General features: G+C 27.3%; 3 protein-coding genes across 5 annotated transcripts; 1 reads left to right on the top strand and 2 right to left on the bottom strand.

Moving 5' to 3' along the window:
* Positions 1-107: 107 nt before the first annotated feature.
* On the top strand, positions 108-3,253 carry LOC119606517 (transformer-2 sex-determining protein). Of its 3 annotated transcripts, none has more exons than XM_037960052.1 (8): positions 108-284; positions 385-461; positions 547-663; positions 1,494-1,626; positions 1,695-1,823; positions 2,117-2,292; positions 2,355-2,497; positions 2,797-3,253. In XM_037960052.1, exons 1-8 carry the CDS (start codon positions 282-284, stop codon positions 2,820-2,822), a joined length of 804 nt encoding a protein of 267 aa, XP_037815980.1. In that variant the 5' UTR covers positions 108-281; the 3' UTR covers positions 2,823-3,253. The 3 variants fall into 3 exon arrangements, with proteins under 3 accessions (XP_037815980.1, XP_037815981.1, XP_037815979.1); XM_037960053.1 differs by having other exon boundaries at positions 586-663; positions 2,797-3,216; XM_037960051.1 differs by having other exon boundaries at positions 535-663; positions 2,797-3,215.
* A 56-nt stretch (positions 3,254-3,309) lies between these two features.
* LOC119606518 (biogenesis of lysosome-related organelles complex 1 subunit 1) lies at positions 3,310-4,173 on the bottom strand. The gene is made up of 3 exons (XM_037960054.1): positions 4,003-4,173; positions 3,865-3,937; positions 3,310-3,680 (listed from the first exon to the last, which is right to left on the bottom strand). The coding sequence occupies exons 1-3, from the start codon at positions 4,061-4,063 to the stop codon at positions 3,383-3,385; spliced, it is 432 nt and encodes a 143-aa protein (XP_037815982.1). The 5' UTR covers positions 4,064-4,173; the 3' UTR covers positions 3,310-3,382.
* Positions 4,174-9,715: 5,542 nt separating this feature from the next.
* On the bottom strand, positions 9,716-12,758 carry LOC119606521 (WAS/WASL-interacting protein family member 2-like). The gene is made up of 2 exons (XM_037960059.1): positions 12,484-12,758; positions 9,716-10,953 (listed from the first exon to the last, which is right to left on the bottom strand). Exons 1-2 carry the CDS (start codon positions 12,502-12,504, stop codon positions 10,681-10,683), a joined length of 294 nt encoding a protein of 97 aa, XP_037815987.1. The 5' UTR covers positions 12,505-12,758; the 3' UTR covers positions 9,716-10,680.
* Positions 12,759-19,602: the final 6,844 nt, after the last annotated feature.

The following is a 19,602-nucleotide window of genomic DNA, read 5'->3' as shown; positions in this document are numbered from 1 at the left end:
TGTTTAGTAATGGTATTTAAGCGATAACCTAAAAACCAAATAAAAATCGCTAGAATTATTTAAACATTATAAACCCGCTAATAAATACTCAAAAACGCTATATTAACCTTACTATAGACAGTCGGCTTTGCATTTTTCAACAGTGTTTTGATAATTTTTTTCACTTTTTAACAAACAAAATTTATTAAACTTAACAAAACTTTATTAATAATTTAAAGAAATAAAGAAAACACCTTAATTAAACAAGAGCTATCAATAATTCTTATTTTTCTGCCTAAAGAATGGTAAATATTAAAAGAAACTAAAGCTTTCACTAGCCTTTTGAACAAATTTCCTCGAATTTTCCTTAATTAAATATTCCTTTTACTTTATTCCTCCTGCTAGAGTCCACGTTCACGTAGTCGTTCTGTTACTCCACGTCGCTCGTATTCCCGCTCCCCTTATAGACGCTCTGGACGCCGGTAAGTCGTTTAGCTGTAGTTAAACTCTGATGGCAAATAGTTTTCTACATTATTTGTTATGCATTTTTTGTAGTAAATCCTATAGCCGCTATAAATATGATTCACGCAGTAGTTCCAATTCTAGACATCCACCATCACCACCTCCTATAACAACTGGCCGACACAGTGGTCGCTATTCTAGTGATAGTCGTAGTACTTCCAGGTAAGTTTGTTGTTGTTGGTGTTTCAAAATTCATTGAAGTTACTTTGAGGTTAGAGAGAAGATAAATTTAAGTTTTTGAAAAAAAAAATTTTATTAATTTTGAAATTTTTTTAAGAAAATTATTAAAATTTTTGTGTTTGTTATATCAAACTATTAGACTATAGGCTAAAAATAGACTAGACTATGAATTAGACTAGATTATAGACTAGATTATTGACTATATTATAGACTAGACTATATACTAGACTATAGAATAGACTATATACTTGATTATAGATTATATACTACAGAGTAGAATATAGACTAGACTATAGTTTAGACTAAGGACAAGATTAGATGGATGGATTATAAACTGTCCATAGATTAGACAGAATACCAGACTGTAGTTTAGTATAAAGACTTGATTATAAACTAGAATATAGACTAGACTGCAGGCTAGAGTATAGACTAGAATTTAAGTACTTCAGTTTACCAACATCTTTCTAAACATGAGTTTAATTTATTTTATGTTTGAAATTTAATATTTACTTAAATATTTTTAGGAAATTCAAGTCTCAAAATATTACAAAACACAAATTGGTCAAAATTTTCAATACTAACAAGTTTATATTTATTATTAAGAAACATTTTAGCAAGATTACAATATACTAGTCGAAAGTCAATTTATCAAATTGAATACATTTCAAAACGTTAACAAATATCTTAAATAATTTAAATAAAAACAGAAATCAAGATTTACAGATAACAAAAATTGCATATAACTCAACATTTAAAAATAAAATAAATTAAGAAAATTATAATACTATTTATTCCCTCTTACTACTAAACAGATCCATATCACCCACCTATAAAAAAAGACATCACAACAGTCGTCGTCATTATAGTAGATCTCGTTCAAGAACAAAATCTCCAACACGTTCCCGTTCACGTAATTCGTATGATAGAGCAAATCGTAGCAATAGAGTAAGTTTAATACATTTAGTTAAATTATATCATGGACTTAATTTTTAACTTTTTTTCTTTTATAACAGGAAAAACCTTTACCCTGTCGCTGTATCGGTGTCTTTGGTTTAAGTGTCTATACCACACAACTTAAAATCAGAGAAATATTTTCCAAATTTGGCCCCATAGAACGCATACAAGTTGTTATTGATGCTCAGGTATGATTTATGTTAGAATTACATCTTTTTTTAAATAAATACACCCTACTAAATGCATTTAATTTAAAGTTTAAAGAAATTAAAATGTCAAACAGAGGGGTCATAAAAAAATTTAAACAGCAATATATAGAGTTTTGATTTAAAAGTGTTTTAAACGAAACCAAAGGCTTGTTGTTACAAATTCAAATTGAAATGAAATAAAATTTAATAGACTAGAATGTAGAATAGACTATAAACTAGATCTAGACTAGACTATTTTAATTTTTCACAAATTTTTTCACTTTCCTTCACAGACCGGTCGTTCTCGTGGTTTTTGTTTTATTTATTATGAAAATTTAGCTGATGCTAAAGCAGCCTGTGATAATTGCTGTGGCATGGAAATTGATGGCAGACGCATACGTGTAGCCTACTCCATAACCGAAAGGCCTCACACGCCAACGCCTGGTGTTTATATGGGTCGACCAGCCAAGTAAGTTTTCTTTATTAGTTTTATAAAAACAGATATTTTCTAAATGTTATCCGATATCCTAGAGATTTACGTGAACGTTATCGTGCCCAAAAACAGCAGCTACAGCAACAACAACGTCATCATTCTCCTGTTAGTTATAGTAGCAAATCTCATCATAGTCATCGACATCGTTATGAACGCAGTCGTAGTCGTTCCTATTCACCACGTAAGTAAAATGTAAATATGAAAAATAGCAGCAATACACTTCACACATTAGAACAAATAGAAATTCTATCTTTTTTTGCTTTCAATATATAAAAGAGATTAAATAATAAAGTACAGTTATTAATTAAACCTAGTTTAACATAAAACACAAACTGGTTAAGAAACACTGCCCCCTTGTAAACTACTTTAATCTAGATTTAATTGAATTATTTCTAGTTTAAACTAGGTTCGACCTAAAGTTTAAATTAAATTCCGACCTTTTGCATGATTTAAGTTTGCTTTTAACTTTTATCTTTTCAGGTCGTTATCGTTATCGATACCATTAATATATTAGGCTAATTTATAAGCCAATTTTTGTTTTTTCTTCTACTTGAATTCATTTTTTTAATGTTTATGTTACTTTAGTTTTAATCGCTTTTCGCAGCTTGTTTGTGTAATAAATTGGTTTAGTTTTGTGGTTGTCTTATACATAGAGGTGAATTTATCTTTTCACATAAACTTTTTGTTCTGTACCTTAATTTCTGAACTTCAGTTTTGTCATAATTTTAATATAAATATAAGTACTTGTGTGCAAGTTTTATTTTAGTAATAATTTATAACATATTTAAACAAGAAACAATTATTTTGCAAAAAACTTGTAAATTTCTAAAAAATCTAACTCAAAATAATTGTTTCTTTAAAAAAAAAACCTTAACATTATAATAATGTTTGTGTAATTATTTAATTATATGTAACAACAAACAACTAGTTGTAATATTTTGTATTTATTTAAATTTCTTTAAATGGACAAACAAAACCAACAAAAAAAAAATAAAGACTTGAAAACTGTGAATTTATATTAATTAAAAAAAAAATATTAGTAAATACTTAATTATTGAACTACTGCTCATGATGAGGAAGTACTAGCACCTGCAGCAGCTGCTGCTCCTGCACCCTGATGTGCTTGCTGTTGCGTTTGTCGACTAGTTTTATAGGCAATTTCCAAAGTATTTTGTATAACTTGCATATCTGACTCTATACTTCTAGCCCAATTCTCTACATCACCCAGTTCTTTTAAGGCACTACTAAAATTGTCTATCAATTGCAGCCACTGTTGTGTTTGTTTGGCAAAATTTGTAGCTCCCACATGCAGCTGTTTTGCCTCGGCATCTAAACGTTTTTGATTTAAATAGGCCTGGGCGACTCTAAAAATGATAATAAATTAATTAACAAGTGGAATAGGAAAGACTGTGCAATGGTTTCGACTAAAATATAGTTCGGTCTATAGTTTAGACTAATGGTTGGTTATGGTCCAGACTATAGTCTAAACTTGACCATGACCAACGTTATATTAAGTTTGAATAAGCATTTGTAGATATATACACATACCCCACATTTAAATGTTCCACTAGAGCTTTAGTCAATTCATTGGAAGCTTCTATGGCCTCTTTGCGTTTTACTTCTGCAATATAGTTTAGCCAACAATAAAGAACAATCTTATTTTTTTTTTCATTATTTTCAACAAACCTTGTTCCTGTTTACGTTTCACTTGTTTAGCCTGATGTTCTTTTACCATAGAACTTAACATTTTGGTAAATTTATTAAATTTTTAACTTATTAAATTGCTGTTGATAAACAAAAAAAATCTACTTTGTCAGTGAAAAGATGACTTGTTTTCCTCTTCTTCTTGAATGTACACATTCACTGTGAATGATAACAGGGTGGCCACTTTATGAAAAAATAAACTAGGGGTTGTTTTGGTTGTTTATAATATTTAACGTTAATTTAAATTTTCTTTAGAAAATATATCGATAACTATAAATTATACAGAAAATTAAAAAATAACTATTATTTCTTATAGAAAATTAATTGGTAACTCTAATTTTCTATTTAAAAATAATCGATAACTATAATTTTCTATGGAAATTGTATCGATATCTTTTACAGGAATTTTATCGATTTATATAATTTTCTATAGATAATTTATCGATTTATATAATCTTTATACAAAATTTATCGATTTACATATATAATTTTCTATAGTAAATTTATCGATTTATAAAATTTTCTATAAAAAAATTTATCGTTTTATATAATTTTTCTATAAAAAATTTATCGTTTTATATAATTTTTCTATAAAAATTTTATCGATTTATATAATTTTACTATAAAAATGTATCGATTTATATATTTTTTCTATTAAAAATTTATCGATTTATATAATTTTCATATATATTTCCACAGAAAATTTATCGGCTTATATAATTTTCTATAGAAATTTTATCGATTTATATAATTTTCTTTAGAAAATTTATTCAGTTATTTTATTTATTGATAACTATAATTTTCTATAGAAAATTTTATTGTCTATAGATCATTTATCGATATCTATAATTTATCGATATTTCCCAATAATTTAGTAACATTTCTTATTTAATTAAAACTTCAAAATTTAGTTTTTTTGTTAACTTTTAATATTTATTTTTTCTTTATATATTTCCAAAAAATCATATCATAATATAAGTTTGTATAACATTTTATGATTAATGATGAGTTTTTTATGTAGACTTTTGTTTAATAAAATTTTTATAAAATATTTAAATTTTCTTTAGTTTTTTTTTTTATAATTTCGTTAAATTATGTTATTATTGCCAATGTAAATTCATAAAAATTTTAATTTTATTAGATTAATTAGTTACAGTATATAATCAATCGAAGACAAACAAAGTTAATAATACTTATCACAATAAGTTTATTAAATTTTCTTTTATAATAATTATTAAAAAGTAGACGCTAATAGAAATATTTAGACATACATTTTTAAAAACTAATTTGCTATAAACACCAATCAATTGAAACAAACAAAAATAACAAATTTAAAGTTTTTAAAAAACAGTTTTTTTAAATGATTAATATTTAAGTAGATAAATTCAATAAACTATTTTTAAAGTTTAGAGATAGTGGTACAGAAAATGTTATGTTTTAAGGTTAAAATTCCAAAATTAAGGATTCCAAAATGTAATATTTGAAACATAATTAGCTTATTTTATTTAATTATATAATATTTATTTGATAATTAAGTGATGGACTAATCTCGGACTTTACAGTTTAAACTAATAGTACTGATAAAAATGTATATAGAGTTAATAATTGATTTAATATGGTTTGTTACTTATATTGCTTTTATATAGAATTTTTATACTTTTTTGTTGTTATTAGCAGCTATTGTATAGAACAATTATTGCTTATACATTATTAAACTATTTTTCCTTAATGATTTTTTTTTTAATTTTACTAATTTGTAATAATAATGTATGTTTGTGCTATTATTGTTAATTTGCTACTTGTGCTATATAAAAAAGATTACAGTCGGGTCATAGGTTTTGAAACTATATATTGTATAGAAATTAAAAACAAAATGAAGTGAATTTTATTTAAAGTAAAATAAGATTTTTATATATGAAGAAAATGTAATGTTTTCACCTTTGCAGTCATTGATTTATTGATAGTTTTTAAATTTTGAAAGAAAATTTATTTTTTTTAGAAAATTTATCGTTGAACACAATTTGTTCTTAAAAATGTATCGACTTTCTATAAAAAATTTATCGACTTTACTTTAAATTTGCATAGGAAATTACCGAAAATTTTTAATTTTTATAATAAAGTTATCGATAGCATTAAATTTTTTAAAATTTATCGATAACTATAATTTTCTATAGAAAATTGCTTAATATAATTTTCTATATAAAATTTATCAATAACTATAATTTTCTATAGAAATTTTATCGATAACTTAATTTTCTATAGAAAATTTATTGATTACTACAATTTTCTATAGAAATCTTATCGATTCCTACAATTTTCTATAGAAAATTTATCGATTGCTACAATTTTCTATAGAAAATTTATCGATTCCCACAATTTTCTATAGAAAATAAATCGATTCCTACAATTTTCTGTAGAAATTTATCGATAACTATAATTTTCTATAGAAAATTGATCGATAACTACAATTTTCTACAGAAAATTTATCAATAACTATAATTTTCTATAGAAAATTTATCAATAACTATAATTTTCTATAGATACATATTTTATCAATAACTGAATTTTCTATAGAAAATTTATTGATTGCCATAATTTTCTATAGAAATCATATCGATTCCTACAATTTTCTATAGAAAATTAATCGATAACTACAATTTTCTATAGAAAATTTATCGATTACTGTAATTTTTTATAGAAAATTTATCGATAACTATAATTTTATACTGGAAATTTATTGATATATATAATTTTCTATAGGAAATTTATCTATAACTATAATTTTCTTTAGAAAATTAAACAAAAAAATAAAATTTTCTATTAAAAATTTATTTGTAACTATAAATTTCATAGAAAATTTACCAATAATTAAAAATTTTAAAACAAAATTGGTCGATTATTATAAATTTGTCGATAATTACAATTAAATTAAATTTCTTAAAAAAATTATCGATAATTACAAATTTATTCTACAAAATTTCCATATGAGATTATTTTGTCCGCTTTTTGCGAAGCTGGCAACGGCAACTCTGTGTTAAAACAACAAAATAAATATGGCCACTCTAATTATTTCCTCATTTTCTACTTCACAAAAAAAATAAAACAGTTAAGTTAACAGTTAAGTGAAATAATTTTGTTAAAAACCTTTTTGTGTTAAAATTTAAAGGTAAGAAACCAAAAAGAATATTAATTATTTTAATTATAATTAGTTAATATTAGTTATTACGATTATAAGTATTTATTTATTAAATATATTTATAAAATACACAACTATATGTTAATAAAGGCATTGATGTTTAAATTATTTTTACTGTACTTGTATTTATACATACGTTAATAGAGACAAGGATTAAAGTCTTTTTTTTAATTTAACAATTATTTTGAAAAAAGTGTTTCTTCCTTTACATGATAATACAAAAATTACAACACAACATTTAAAGGATATTTTGCAATGCTATTAATTAAATATTCATCTATGATTTATAGTTTAGTGTTTTCTTTTAACAATTACAATTGTTTTTTATATTAACTAATTATTGTGTATGCTGGTGACCTATACCAGCGGCTCCATAAAGGAAACTAGATTGACGTATTACCGAGACCGTGGCAGCAGCTACACCTGCTTGTGGTGGCGGTGGAGCTGGTGCTCTATGTTTTTTTATAAATGGTTGATAACCGGCGGGTTGTAGTGGTTTTGGTGTCGTCGTAGTTGTTGTTGTGGTGACATTTGCAGTTGCTGTTGTAGTATTTGTATTTAAATTGTTATTATCAGTTGTAGTAATGTTATTATTATTGTTGTTATTGTTATTACTGCTAGCTGTGGTAACTGGAACAAATATTTATTTATGTTTGAATGATTGTTGGTTGTAGAATTAGGAATGAGTTTAGAAAATGTTAATTTTGTTGTTTGTTTTTACAAAGGATGTTTATAGTTTGTCAGTGATATAGTCTGTACTCTAGACTACATATAGTGTAATCAATAGACTACATTCTAGTTTATAGTCTGCACTATAGTAAGTATAGTTTATATTCTTGTTTTTTCTATAGTCTGGACTAAAGTCCAAAGTCTGTAGTATGGTCTATAGTATCTGGACTGTAGTCTAAGCTAAAAAGTGGTTTGTAGTTCATCTATAAGTCCATAGCCTGGAAAATAGTTTAGCCTTTAATCTCAGCTAAGTGTAGTGTAGTCTATAGTCTGGACTTTTGTCTAGTCTATACTCTGGACTATTGTCCAGTTTCTATTCTGCCCTATATCTCTGTTATACATTATAGTTTATAGCCTGGTCTAGCTTATAGTCGAGTTTATAGTCTAGCCTAAAGTGTATACTATAGTCAAGTCTATAGTCGAAAGCGAACGAAATTTCTAATAAAATTTTTTAAAATTCTATTGAGGTTTCGATCGATATCGAATGCCAGAATTTGTCCCTAGTTTATACTCTAATCTATAGTCTGGATTGTTGTCTAACCAATAGACTAGTCTCTGGTATACAGTTTAATTTACAATATAAAGTCTGGACTATAGTCTAGTCTATAGTTTGGTCTATAGTCTAGTTTATAGTTCGATCCATAGTCTAATTTATATTTTTGGTCTATAGTCTATTTTATAGTATGGCCTTCTGATTAGTTTATAGTCTAGCCTTGATTGTCTTGTCGAAAATCTAGTCTAACATATGAACTATTGTCTGTTCTCAAATCTGGTCTATAGTAAAGTTTATATTATCTATAGTCTTGCTTATAGCCTGGACTATTGTCTATTCTACAGTCTAGTTTAGTTTATTCTCTATTATATAGTCTAGTTCATTATATAGTCTGGACTATTGTCTAGTTAATAGTTTATGTTCTAGTTCTGTAGGACTAGGCTGGACTCTTATCTTTTCTATAATCTGCACTATTGTCTCTTCTATAGTAAGTCATACAGTCTATTGCCCAATTTATACTCTAGTCTGGACTATTGTCTTGTCTATTGCCTAGTTTATACTCTAGTCTAGCCTATGGTCTATAGACTACTGTCTATTCTATAGCCTGGTCTATAATCTAGGTTATTCTCTAGTTTATAGGTTTTGCTTATTGCTAATCTGGGTTTTTGTCTATAGTCTAGTTTATACTTTAGTCTGTACTATTGTTTAGTTTATAGTTTAGACTAGTTTATGTTCTAGTCTATAGTTTGGACTATTGTCTAATCTATTGTCCAGTGTTTTTATAGTCTATAGTCTGTTCTTAAGTCTGATCTACTGTCTAGTCTATAGTCTGGACTATTGTCTAGTATATATTCTATAGACTATTTTATATCATAGTTCATACACTAGTTTATGATGCAGTCTATAGTCTAGTATGTAGTTTGGACTATTGTCTATTCTATTATGTGGTCTAAAATCTGGACTAGTGCGTAGCCTATAGTCTAGTTTATTCTCTAGTTTATAGTATGGACTCTTATATAGTCTATAGTCTGGAATGCTGTCTAGTCTTTTGTCGACAATCCAGTCAGCAATATGGAGTTTAATATAATCTATTGCCTAGTCTATTGACGGCTCTGTAATTTGATTTGAATAGTCGAATATTTTTTATAAAAAAAAAAATCAAAACAAAATGCAATCATATACAACAAAAAAAAAAATATAAATAAATAAAAAGTGAAACAAAAATATAACAGTTTTATTTGTTTTATTTTTTGAAAATGATTAAAAATGTGGATAAATTTGTTTATTAAAGATTTTATTGTTGATTTTTTTTTAATGCGCATACAAAATAGAAGTAGAAGAATCAAATAAAATGTGTATAAATGTTTTATTAAATATGTATTTATTTATGTATATAAAATAATTAAAACATTTTTTTTAATTATAATTATTATTTTAAAAACAATAATGTACATTAAAAGTAATAATTAAAAAATAATAATAAGCATGCTAAAAGTAGAGGTGTGAGTGTAAGTGTATGTAGGTGTATGTGTTTTTTTTTTTTATTTGTTTTTATGCAGCATACTTTAAGGTGTTAAAACTACTTAATGTTGAGGTTTTTCTTCTTTTTTTATAACAAAATGACATTAGTTTAAACAAATAATAGTTTTTTATAAAAACCTAAAAAAAACAAAATTTCAATAAAGCTATTCTTTATAATTCATAATTTTCTAAATAAAAACTTCAAATTTTCTTGCTTAATTAACGACAAGTAAAAATATTTTGCTTAAAATTTGTTGCTTCGATAATAATTAAAAAAATTTAATTTAATAATAATATTAAATGATTAGATAACATTAAAATATAATAAAAATAATAAAAAAGAACTTCATTTACAAAATATTACAGATTTATTTTATTTAATAATACAAAAGAAATGATAATAATAATGAAAATAATACATCGTTTTTTGTTATTATTTAAAAAAAGACATCAGTTTTTGTTTGCAATAAAAGTATAATTCACGTGCAGTAACGATTTGCTAGAAAAGAAAATATTTTTGTTTTCTTTGTTGCAAATAATAAAAACAAACAATATTTGTTTAAAACTAAAGTTTAACTTAATTTTTAAGAAAAAATAATAATAATAATAATATTTTTAAAAAGAAAATGAACAGCATTCCTTGATAAATAATTCCTCATTTCATTTAGTGGCTAGAGGAGTAGCATATTGTTTGTATGTTGTTTTTGTTTTCTTTGTTTATTTACATACCATTTGCTGTTTTGACAGTTCGACTAGGATACACTTTTTGAATATTTACAAATGGTGGTGGCTTGGGAAATTCGGTAACATTGTGAAAATGTTTACCGTATTTTGTTTCCAAATCAATGACTAAACGACTAACAGCATTGGCATTATTGCTGCTGCTATTACCACCAAACGTGGGTGCTGCAGTTATGCCAGTGGGTGGTGTGCCTGGAGCACTACCACGCATAGAGGAGTAACGTTGTGGTGGTACTGGTGGGGCACCGGATGTCTGAAAATAGTAATTTAAAAAGAAATTATTTAGATTAGTTTGAATTTAGTAATTTTGGAAATTTTTCTTAGCTGAATTGTAAATTTTCTTTATAAAATCCTTGTTTTCTGCTAATTTTAGTATAAAGCACTCAATTCAGCTTAGCTGAATTAGTTATTTTGCCACATTAAAAGTTTTTCTTAGCTGAATTCAAACATTTCTTTACATAATCGATTTGTACAACTTATTTTCAATATTTAAATTCTTAAGCTCCCAATTCAATTAAGCTGAATTAAAATCTTACTATAATTAAAAAAAAATTTTCATAGCTGAATAGTAAAATACTAGCCATAGTAAGCAATTTTATAACTTATTTTCATTGTTTAGCTCTTAAGATGCCAATTCAGCTAAGCTGAATTAAAATTTAGCTATAATTAACAAAATTTTCATAGCTGAATAGTAAAATACAAGTCGTAATATGCAATTTAATAACTTATTTTGAATATTAAGCTCTTTGGCTTCTAATTCAGCTAAGCTGAATTATCCATTTTACAATAATAAATAAAAAATTCTTGGCTGAATTAGAAAATCTAGCCATAATATGCAATTGAATAACTTATTTTGAATATTAAGCTATTTAGCTTCAAATTCAGCTAAACTAAATTACCCATTTTGCAAAATTAAACTATTTTTTCTCAGCTGAATTAGAAAATCGGACTATTAAATGCAATATAATAACATATTTTAAATACTTAGTTATTAAGATCTGAATTCAGCTAAGCAGAATTAATAATTTTTAAAATAATAGATCACTTTTTCTTAGCTGAATTATAAAATTTCTCTATAATCATGATTTTTTTACAAATTTTCCGAAGATTTAACTATTAACAATTCAACTGATTATAATATAAAATATTTTAAAAATATACTATATCTTTTAGCTGAATTGCACATTACTAAATGAAAATATTTTTTTTTTTAATGTATTTAAGACCTTTAAAGCCAATTCAGCTTAGCTGAATTAGGAAATATATTTTCTATAGCTGTATTTTCTTAGCTGAATTAAGAAATTTTAAAAATATACTATATTTTCTTAGCTGAATTGCATATTTATAAATTAAAATTAATTTTTTCAATATTTTTTATGTATTTAAGATCTTTAAAACCAATTCAGCTTAGCTGAATTAAGAACTTTTAAAAATATACTATATTTTCTTAGCTGAATTGCACATATCTAAATGAAAATTATTTTTTTCAAGATTTTTCATGTAATTTAAAAGCTTTAAAGGTAATTTAGCTTAGCTGAATTATGAAATTTTTACAGCTGAATAAAATTTGAAGATTTTCTGTTAAACAACAATATGGTTTTTAAAAATTTTTTGAACTATACTTTATTTACAAAACAAATTTAACAAAATTAACTTAAATATTTAAAAATTTTTAAATAAATTTTAATATTTTTAAAATTATTATTATTCCTTTAAAAAAAATACTAAATTTCTTACTGTGTTTAAAGGTTAAAGATTAAATTTAATAATTAACAATATTTACCCTAGTTTTATAGTTCATCATTGTTGTAAACTTTTGCACAAATTAATTTTCGGAAAATTCTTTAAATAATACTACGATTTTGTTCTTTAGTAATGGTTTTTAACTTTAAAAACACTGATTTTCTTTTTCTTATTATGTTATTGTTTATTTATTGGTAATTTCACACAATTGTTCCTTTTTTTATTTCTAAAGAACTGTCATGTTCTCGTTTATTTATGTTACTGTAACGATTTTTCCCTAATAATTTGCCATTTGTCTATAAAACTATGTGTGTAGGCCTCGACACTGAGTCTGCCAGTGTAGAATTTTCTGTGTGGTACACATATACAGGAAAAGCAACAACTTTTGTTTTTCTTTTATTTTCATTGTTGTTCTTGTTTTATTTTTTATTCACTAGCACAATAAAGGAACGAAATGACAACAACCTACACACCCTTATAAAAACAACAAATACTCACACAATGTACAATGCAGTGCCGTAAGGAAAACAATAACAAGAAAAAAGTTTAAAATGAAAGTCCATAATACAGAAATCCTTATGATTTGTTTTTAGTAAAGTTTGTTTTGATTTCGTTATACTATCTATCTACTACTACTATATGGAACTAACGAGAGATACAAGAGAAAATATAGAAAAGGAAATGAAAATAATATATAGCAAGCATGGAAAATTTTAAATACATAGTATTTTTTTATGTAAAGTATGTAAAGTCTATAGTCTAATCTATATTTTAGTCTAGTTTATAGTTTAGTAATCAATAGTCTATAGTGTAGTCTTTAATCTAGTCTAGAGTCTAGTCTTTAATCTAGTCTATAACCTAGTCTATTGTCTCTAGTCCCGTTTATAGTCTAATCATTAATCTAGTATGTAGTTTTGTCTATAATCTAGTCTAGTAAATAGTCTAGACTATAGTCCAGTATATAGTCTGGTCAAGTCTATGTAGTATAGTCTGTAGTCTAGTATTCGATATAATCTTTAGTCTTGTCTTTAATATAACCTATAGTCCTGTCTATAGTCTAAACAATAATAGTCTTGTCTATAAACTAGTTCATAGTCTTGTCTAGTCTATAGTCTTTTCTATAATTTTAAATGTTAGCTATTACCATTTTGACTATAGACTAGTCTATAGTCTAGTCTATAGTCTAGCCTATAGCCTAGCCTATAGTCTAGTCTATAGTCTAGTCTATAGTCTAGCCAATAGTCTAGTTTAAAGTTTAGTCTAGTCTACAGTCTAGTGAATTATCTAGTCTATAGACTAGTTTATAGTCTAGTCTATAGTCTGGTATATAGACTAGTCTATAGTCTAGTGTATAGTCCAGTCTATAGTCTAGTTTATAGTCTAGTTTATAGTCTAGTTTATAGTCTAGTCTATAGTCTAGTCTATAGTCTAGTCTATAGTCTAGTCTATAATCCAGTCTATAGTCTAGTCTATATTCTAGTCTATAGTCTAGTATATAGTCTAGTATATAGTCTAGTATATAGCCTAGTCTATAGTCTAGTCTATAGTCTAGTTTATAGTCTAGACTATAGTGTAGTCTATAGTCTAGTCTATAGTCTAGTTTATAGTCTAGACTATAGTGTAGTCTATAGCGTAGTCTATAGTCTAGTGTGTAGTCTAGTCTATAGTCTATTCTATAGTGTATTCTACAGTCTAGTCTATAGTCTGGTCTATAGTCTAATCTATAGTCTAGTCTATATTCTAGTCTATAGTCTAGTCTATAGTCTATTATATAGTCTAGTCTATAGTGTGGTCTACAGTGCAGTCTATAGTCTAGTCCATAGTCTATTCGATAGTCTGGAATATAGTCTAGTGTAGTCTAGAATATAGTCTAGTGTAGTCTATAGTCTAGTCTATAGCCTAGTCTATATTCTAGTCTATAGTCTAGTCTATAGCCTAGTCTATATTCTAGTAGCCTATAGTGTAGGTTTATAGTGTAGGTCTATAGTGTAAGTCTATAGTGTAGGTCTATAGTTTAGGTCTATAGTGTAGGTTTATAGTGTAGGTCTATAGTCTAGTCTATATTCTAGTCTATATTCTAGTCTATAGTCTAGTCTATAGTCTAGTCTATAGTCTAGTCTATAGTCTAGTCTATAGTCTAGTCTATAGTCTAGTCTATAGTCTAGTCTATAGTCTAGTCTATAGTCTAGTCTATAGTCTAGTCTATAGTCTAGTCTATAGTCTAGTCTATAGTCTAGTCTATAGTCTAGTCTATAGTCTAGTCTATAGTCTAGTCTATAGTCTAGTCTATAGTCTAGTCTATAGTCTAGTCTATAGTCTAGTCTAGTCTATAGTCTAGTCTATAGTCTAGTCTATAGTCTAGTCTATAGTCTAGTCTATAGTCTAGTCTATAGTCTAGTCTATAGTCTAGTCTATAGTCTAGTCTATAGTCTAGTCTATAGTCTAGTCTATAGTCTAGTCTAGTCTATAGTCTAGTCTATAGTCTAGTCTATAGTCTAGTCTATAGTCTAGTCTATAGTCTAGTCTATAGTCTAGTCTATAGTCTAGTATATAGTCTAGTCTATAGTCTAGTCTATAGTCTAGTCTATAGTCTAGTCTATAGTCTAGTCTATAGTCGAGTCTGTAGTCTAGTCTATAGTGTGGTCTACAGTCTAGTCCATAGTCTATTCGATAGTCTAGAATATAGTCTAGTCTATAGTATAGTCTATAGTGTAGTCTATAGTCTAGTGTACAGTCTAGTATATAGTCTAGGATTGAAAATTTAGTACTTTTCATCATATAAAGTTCAAGTTATCAATTTTCCATGCCTGATACATAGTTAACAGTAAAAGAGAGCAAAAAAGAAAAAAACAAGCCAATTACCGTATTGAAATGTTTACAGAAAAAATCGATAACAGCATGAACTAGAACTGTCATTATTTAGAACATTGGCGAGAAAAAAGCCAATTTTTAGGTGTAGCGCATCTTTAAATATAATTTAAATTTTTTGCATCTTCATAACCTTTCCGGTAGACCTTAAATGTCTAAATTTATAAACTTTAATCCAGCTCTAGCTCATATCTAGTTATATGAAGTTGTATTTCAATTGATCTTTAAAAATTACTCATTTATTAAAATTGTATCCTTAAAACAGCCTTTATTGTTGCTCAAAAATAGATTGCCTACTTTAGGGCTACCAGCATACACAACATTATTGCGTACTTTTTTTAACTTTTTGTCTAGTTTTCCAAAATCAATTGCTACTTATGTTAAGGGTAGTTTGGTTACATATATTTACGCTAAAATGGCAAAAACAAAACTGGCTATATTTAGCAGTAAAGTTATTTATAGTAAAATATGTTAGAATACCTAACCATAGGCAACATAAAATTGTTATACAGACACAGTTTTTCCGTAAATGTCTATACAAAAATATATAGAACTTAGTCATGAATGAATTCCAAGACTATTTGGCGCCAGGCTTGGTACATACATATTTTTTACTTGTTTCATCTAATTTTGATTATGTATATGTATACAGCAAAAGCAACAATGTAAACATGTTAGGGTGTTAGGAAGATGGGAGGTAATGGTAAAAGAACGTGCTACTCCATTCGATTTTTTTAGTAATTTTTATTAGAACAAATACTCTTGTTTTAAAATTTATAGTTTTTTTCTTTCCGGGGATTAAGCAAATACAATTTTATATTTGTTGGTACAAAAAAGGAAATGTCTTATTACCTTATAAGGAGGTTGTATATTATATTACAATGTGGTTAAAAGTAAAAAAGAAAAAAGACAAGTGGATCTGGGACTACTAAGTAGTTAAATTGAAAATTTATTATTTCAGTTTAATTGCTGAGTTAGTTAAATTGCTTTTTCTAGTCAGAGCTTTCAATTCAGCTAGGAAAAATTTGTTTATTATTGCAAAAATTGCAGCTCTTTAGTCTCTTTTAATCTATTGTCTACTCTTGTCTAGACTACGGACTAGACTATAGTATAGACTACAGACTAGACAAAAGAATTCATACTAGACTAAATTATAGAGTAGATTATAGACTAGACTGTATACTAGATTATAAACTAGACTGTAGACTAGGTAATGTCTAGACTATAGACTAAACTATAGACTAGACTATAGACTAGACTATAGACTAGACCATAGACTAGACTATAGACTAGACTATAGACTAGACCATAGACTAGACTATAGACTAGACTATAGACTAGACTATAGACTAGACTATAGACTAGACTATAGACTAGACTATAGACTAGACTATAGACTAGACTATGGACTAGACTATAGACTAGACTATAGACTAGAATATAGACTAGACTGTAGACTGTAGACCATAGACTAGACTGTAGACTATAGACTAGACTGTAGACTATAGACTAGACTATAGACTAGACTATAGACTAGACTATAGAATAGACTATAGACTAGACTATAGACTAGACTATAGACTAGACTATAGACTAGACTATAGACTAGACTATAGACTAGACTATAGACTAGACTATAGACTAGACTATAGACTAGACTATAGACTAGACTATAGACTAGACTATAGACTAGACTATAGACTCGACTATAGACCAGACTATAGTCTAGTCTATAGTCTAGACCAGACTATACTATAGACTAGATTGTAGACTAGACTATAAACTAGACTGTAGACTAGACTATAGACTAGACTATAGACTAGACTATAGACTAGACTATAGACTAGACTATAGACTAGACTATAGACTAGACTATAGACTAGACTATAGACTAGACTATAGACTAGACTATAGACTAGACTATAGACTAGACTATAGACTAGACTATAGACTAGACTATAGACTAGACTATAGACTAGACTATAGACTATACTATAGACTAGACTATAGACTAGACTACAGACTCGACTATAGACTAGACTATAGACCAGACTATAGACTAGACTATAGACCAGACTATAGAATAGACAGGCTATGGACTAGACTATAGGCTAGACTATAGACTAGACTATAGACTAGACTATAGACTAGACTATAGACTAGACTACAGACTAGACTATAGACTAGACTATAGACTAGACTATATACTAGACTATAGACTAAACTATAGACTAGACTATAGACTAGACTATAGACTAGACTATAGACTAGACTATAGACTAGACTCTAGACTAGACTATAGACTAGACTATATACTAGACTATAGACTAGACTATATACTTCACTATATACTAGACTATAGACTAGACTATATACTAGACTATAGACTAGACTATATACTTCACTATATACTAGACTATAGACTAGACTATATACTAGACTATAGACTATAGTCTAGTCTATTGACTAGCTTCTAGTGTAGTCTGTAGTCTGGTCTGTAGTATAATCTACAGTCTAGTCTAGTTTATAGTCTAGTCTTTATTCAAGTCTATAGTCAAGACTATAGTCTAGTCTAGTCTTTATTCAAGTCTATAATCAAGTCTTTAGTCAAGACTATAGTCTATAGGCTAGTCTATAGTCTAGTCTATAGTCTAGTCTATAGTATAGTCTATAGTCTAGTCTATAGTCTAGTCTATAGTCTAGTCTATAGTCTAGTCTATAGTCTGGTCTATAGTCTAGTCTATAGTCTGGTATATAGTCTGGTCTATAGTATAGTCTATAGTTTAGTCTATAGTCTGGTCTATAGTCTAGTCTATAGTCTAGTCTATAGTATAGTCAATAGTATAGTCTATAGCCTGGTCTATAGTCTAGTCTATAGTATAGTCAATAGTATAGTCTATAGTCTAGTCCATAGTCTAGTCTATAGTCTATTCTGTAGTCTGGTCTGTAGTCTGGTCTACAGTCTGGTCTATAGTCTGGTATATAGTCTAGTTTATAGTCTAGACTATAGTCTAGTATAGTCTATAGTCTAGTCTATAGTCTAGTCTATAGTCTATTCTATAGTCTAGTCTATAGTCTAGTATAGTCTATAGTCTAGTTTATAGTCTAGTCTATAGTCTAGTCTATAGTCTAGTTTATAGTCTAGTCTATAGTCTAGTCTATAGTCTAGTCTATAGCCTAGTCTATAGTCTAGTCTATAGTCTAGTCTATAGTCTAGTCTATAGTCTGGTCTACAGTCTGGTCTATAGTCTGGTATATAGTCTAGTTTATAGTCTAGACTATAGTCTAGTATAGTCTATAGTCTAGTCTATAGTCTAGTCTATAGTCTAGTCTATAGTCTATTCTATAGTCTAGTCTATAGTCTAGTATAGTCTATAGTCTAGTTTATAGTCTAGTCTATAGTCTAGTCTATAGTCTAGTTTATAGTCTAGTCTATAGTCTAGTCTATAGTCTAGTCTATAGCCTAGTCTATAGTCTAGTCTATAGTCTAGTCTATAGTCTAGTCTATAATCCAGTCTATAGTCTAGTCTATAGTCTAGTCTATATTCTAGTATAAAGTCTAGTATATAGCCTAGTCTATAGTCTAGTTTATAGTCTAGACTATAGTGTAGTCTATAGTCTAGTCTATAGTCTAGTTTATAGTCTAGACTATAGTGTAGTCTATAGTGTATTCTATAGTCTAGTGTATAGTCTAGTCTATAGTCTAGTCTATAGTGTATTCTACAGTCTAGTCTATAGTCTGGTCTATAGTCTAATCTATAGTCTAGTCTATATTCTAGTCTATAGTCTATTATATAGTCTAGTCTATAGTGTGGTCTACAGTTGTAGTCTATAGTCTAGTCCATAGTCATTCGATAGTATAGAATATAGTCTAGTGTAGTCTATAGTCTAGTCGATAGTCTTGTCTATAGCCTAGTCTATATTCTAGTCTATAGTCTAGTCTATAGCTAGTCTATATTCTAGTAGCCTATAGTGTAGGTATATTGTCTAGTCTATAGTCTAGTCATATTCTAGTCTATAGTCTAGTCGATAGTCTAGTTCTATAGTCCTAGGTCTATAGTCCTAGTCATTAGTCTAGTCCTATAGTCTATAGTCTAGTCTATAGTCTAGTCTATAGTCTAGTCTATAGTCTAGCTATAGTCCTAGTCTCTAGTCTAGTCTATAGTCTAGTCTAGTCTATAGTCTAGTCTATAGTCTAGTCTAGTCTAGTCTATAGTCTAGTCTATAGGTCCTAGTCTAGTCTATAGTCTAGTCTAGTCTATAGTCTAGTCTCGTCTATAGTCTAATCTAT

The sequence above is a fragment of the Lucilia sericata genome, unplaced genomic scaffold (assembly GCF_015586225.1).
Source record: "Lucilia sericata isolate MDLA Ls3-8-SP2 unplaced genomic scaffold, ASM1558622v1 Contig000596F_arrow, whole genome shotgun sequence".
In the NCBI taxonomy this organism is placed as follows: Eukaryota; Metazoa; Arthropoda; class Insecta; order Diptera; family Calliphoridae; genus Lucilia; species Lucilia sericata.
Note: the sequence above shows the minus strand (reverse complement) of the source record. Positions and strands in the feature narration are given on the sequence as shown.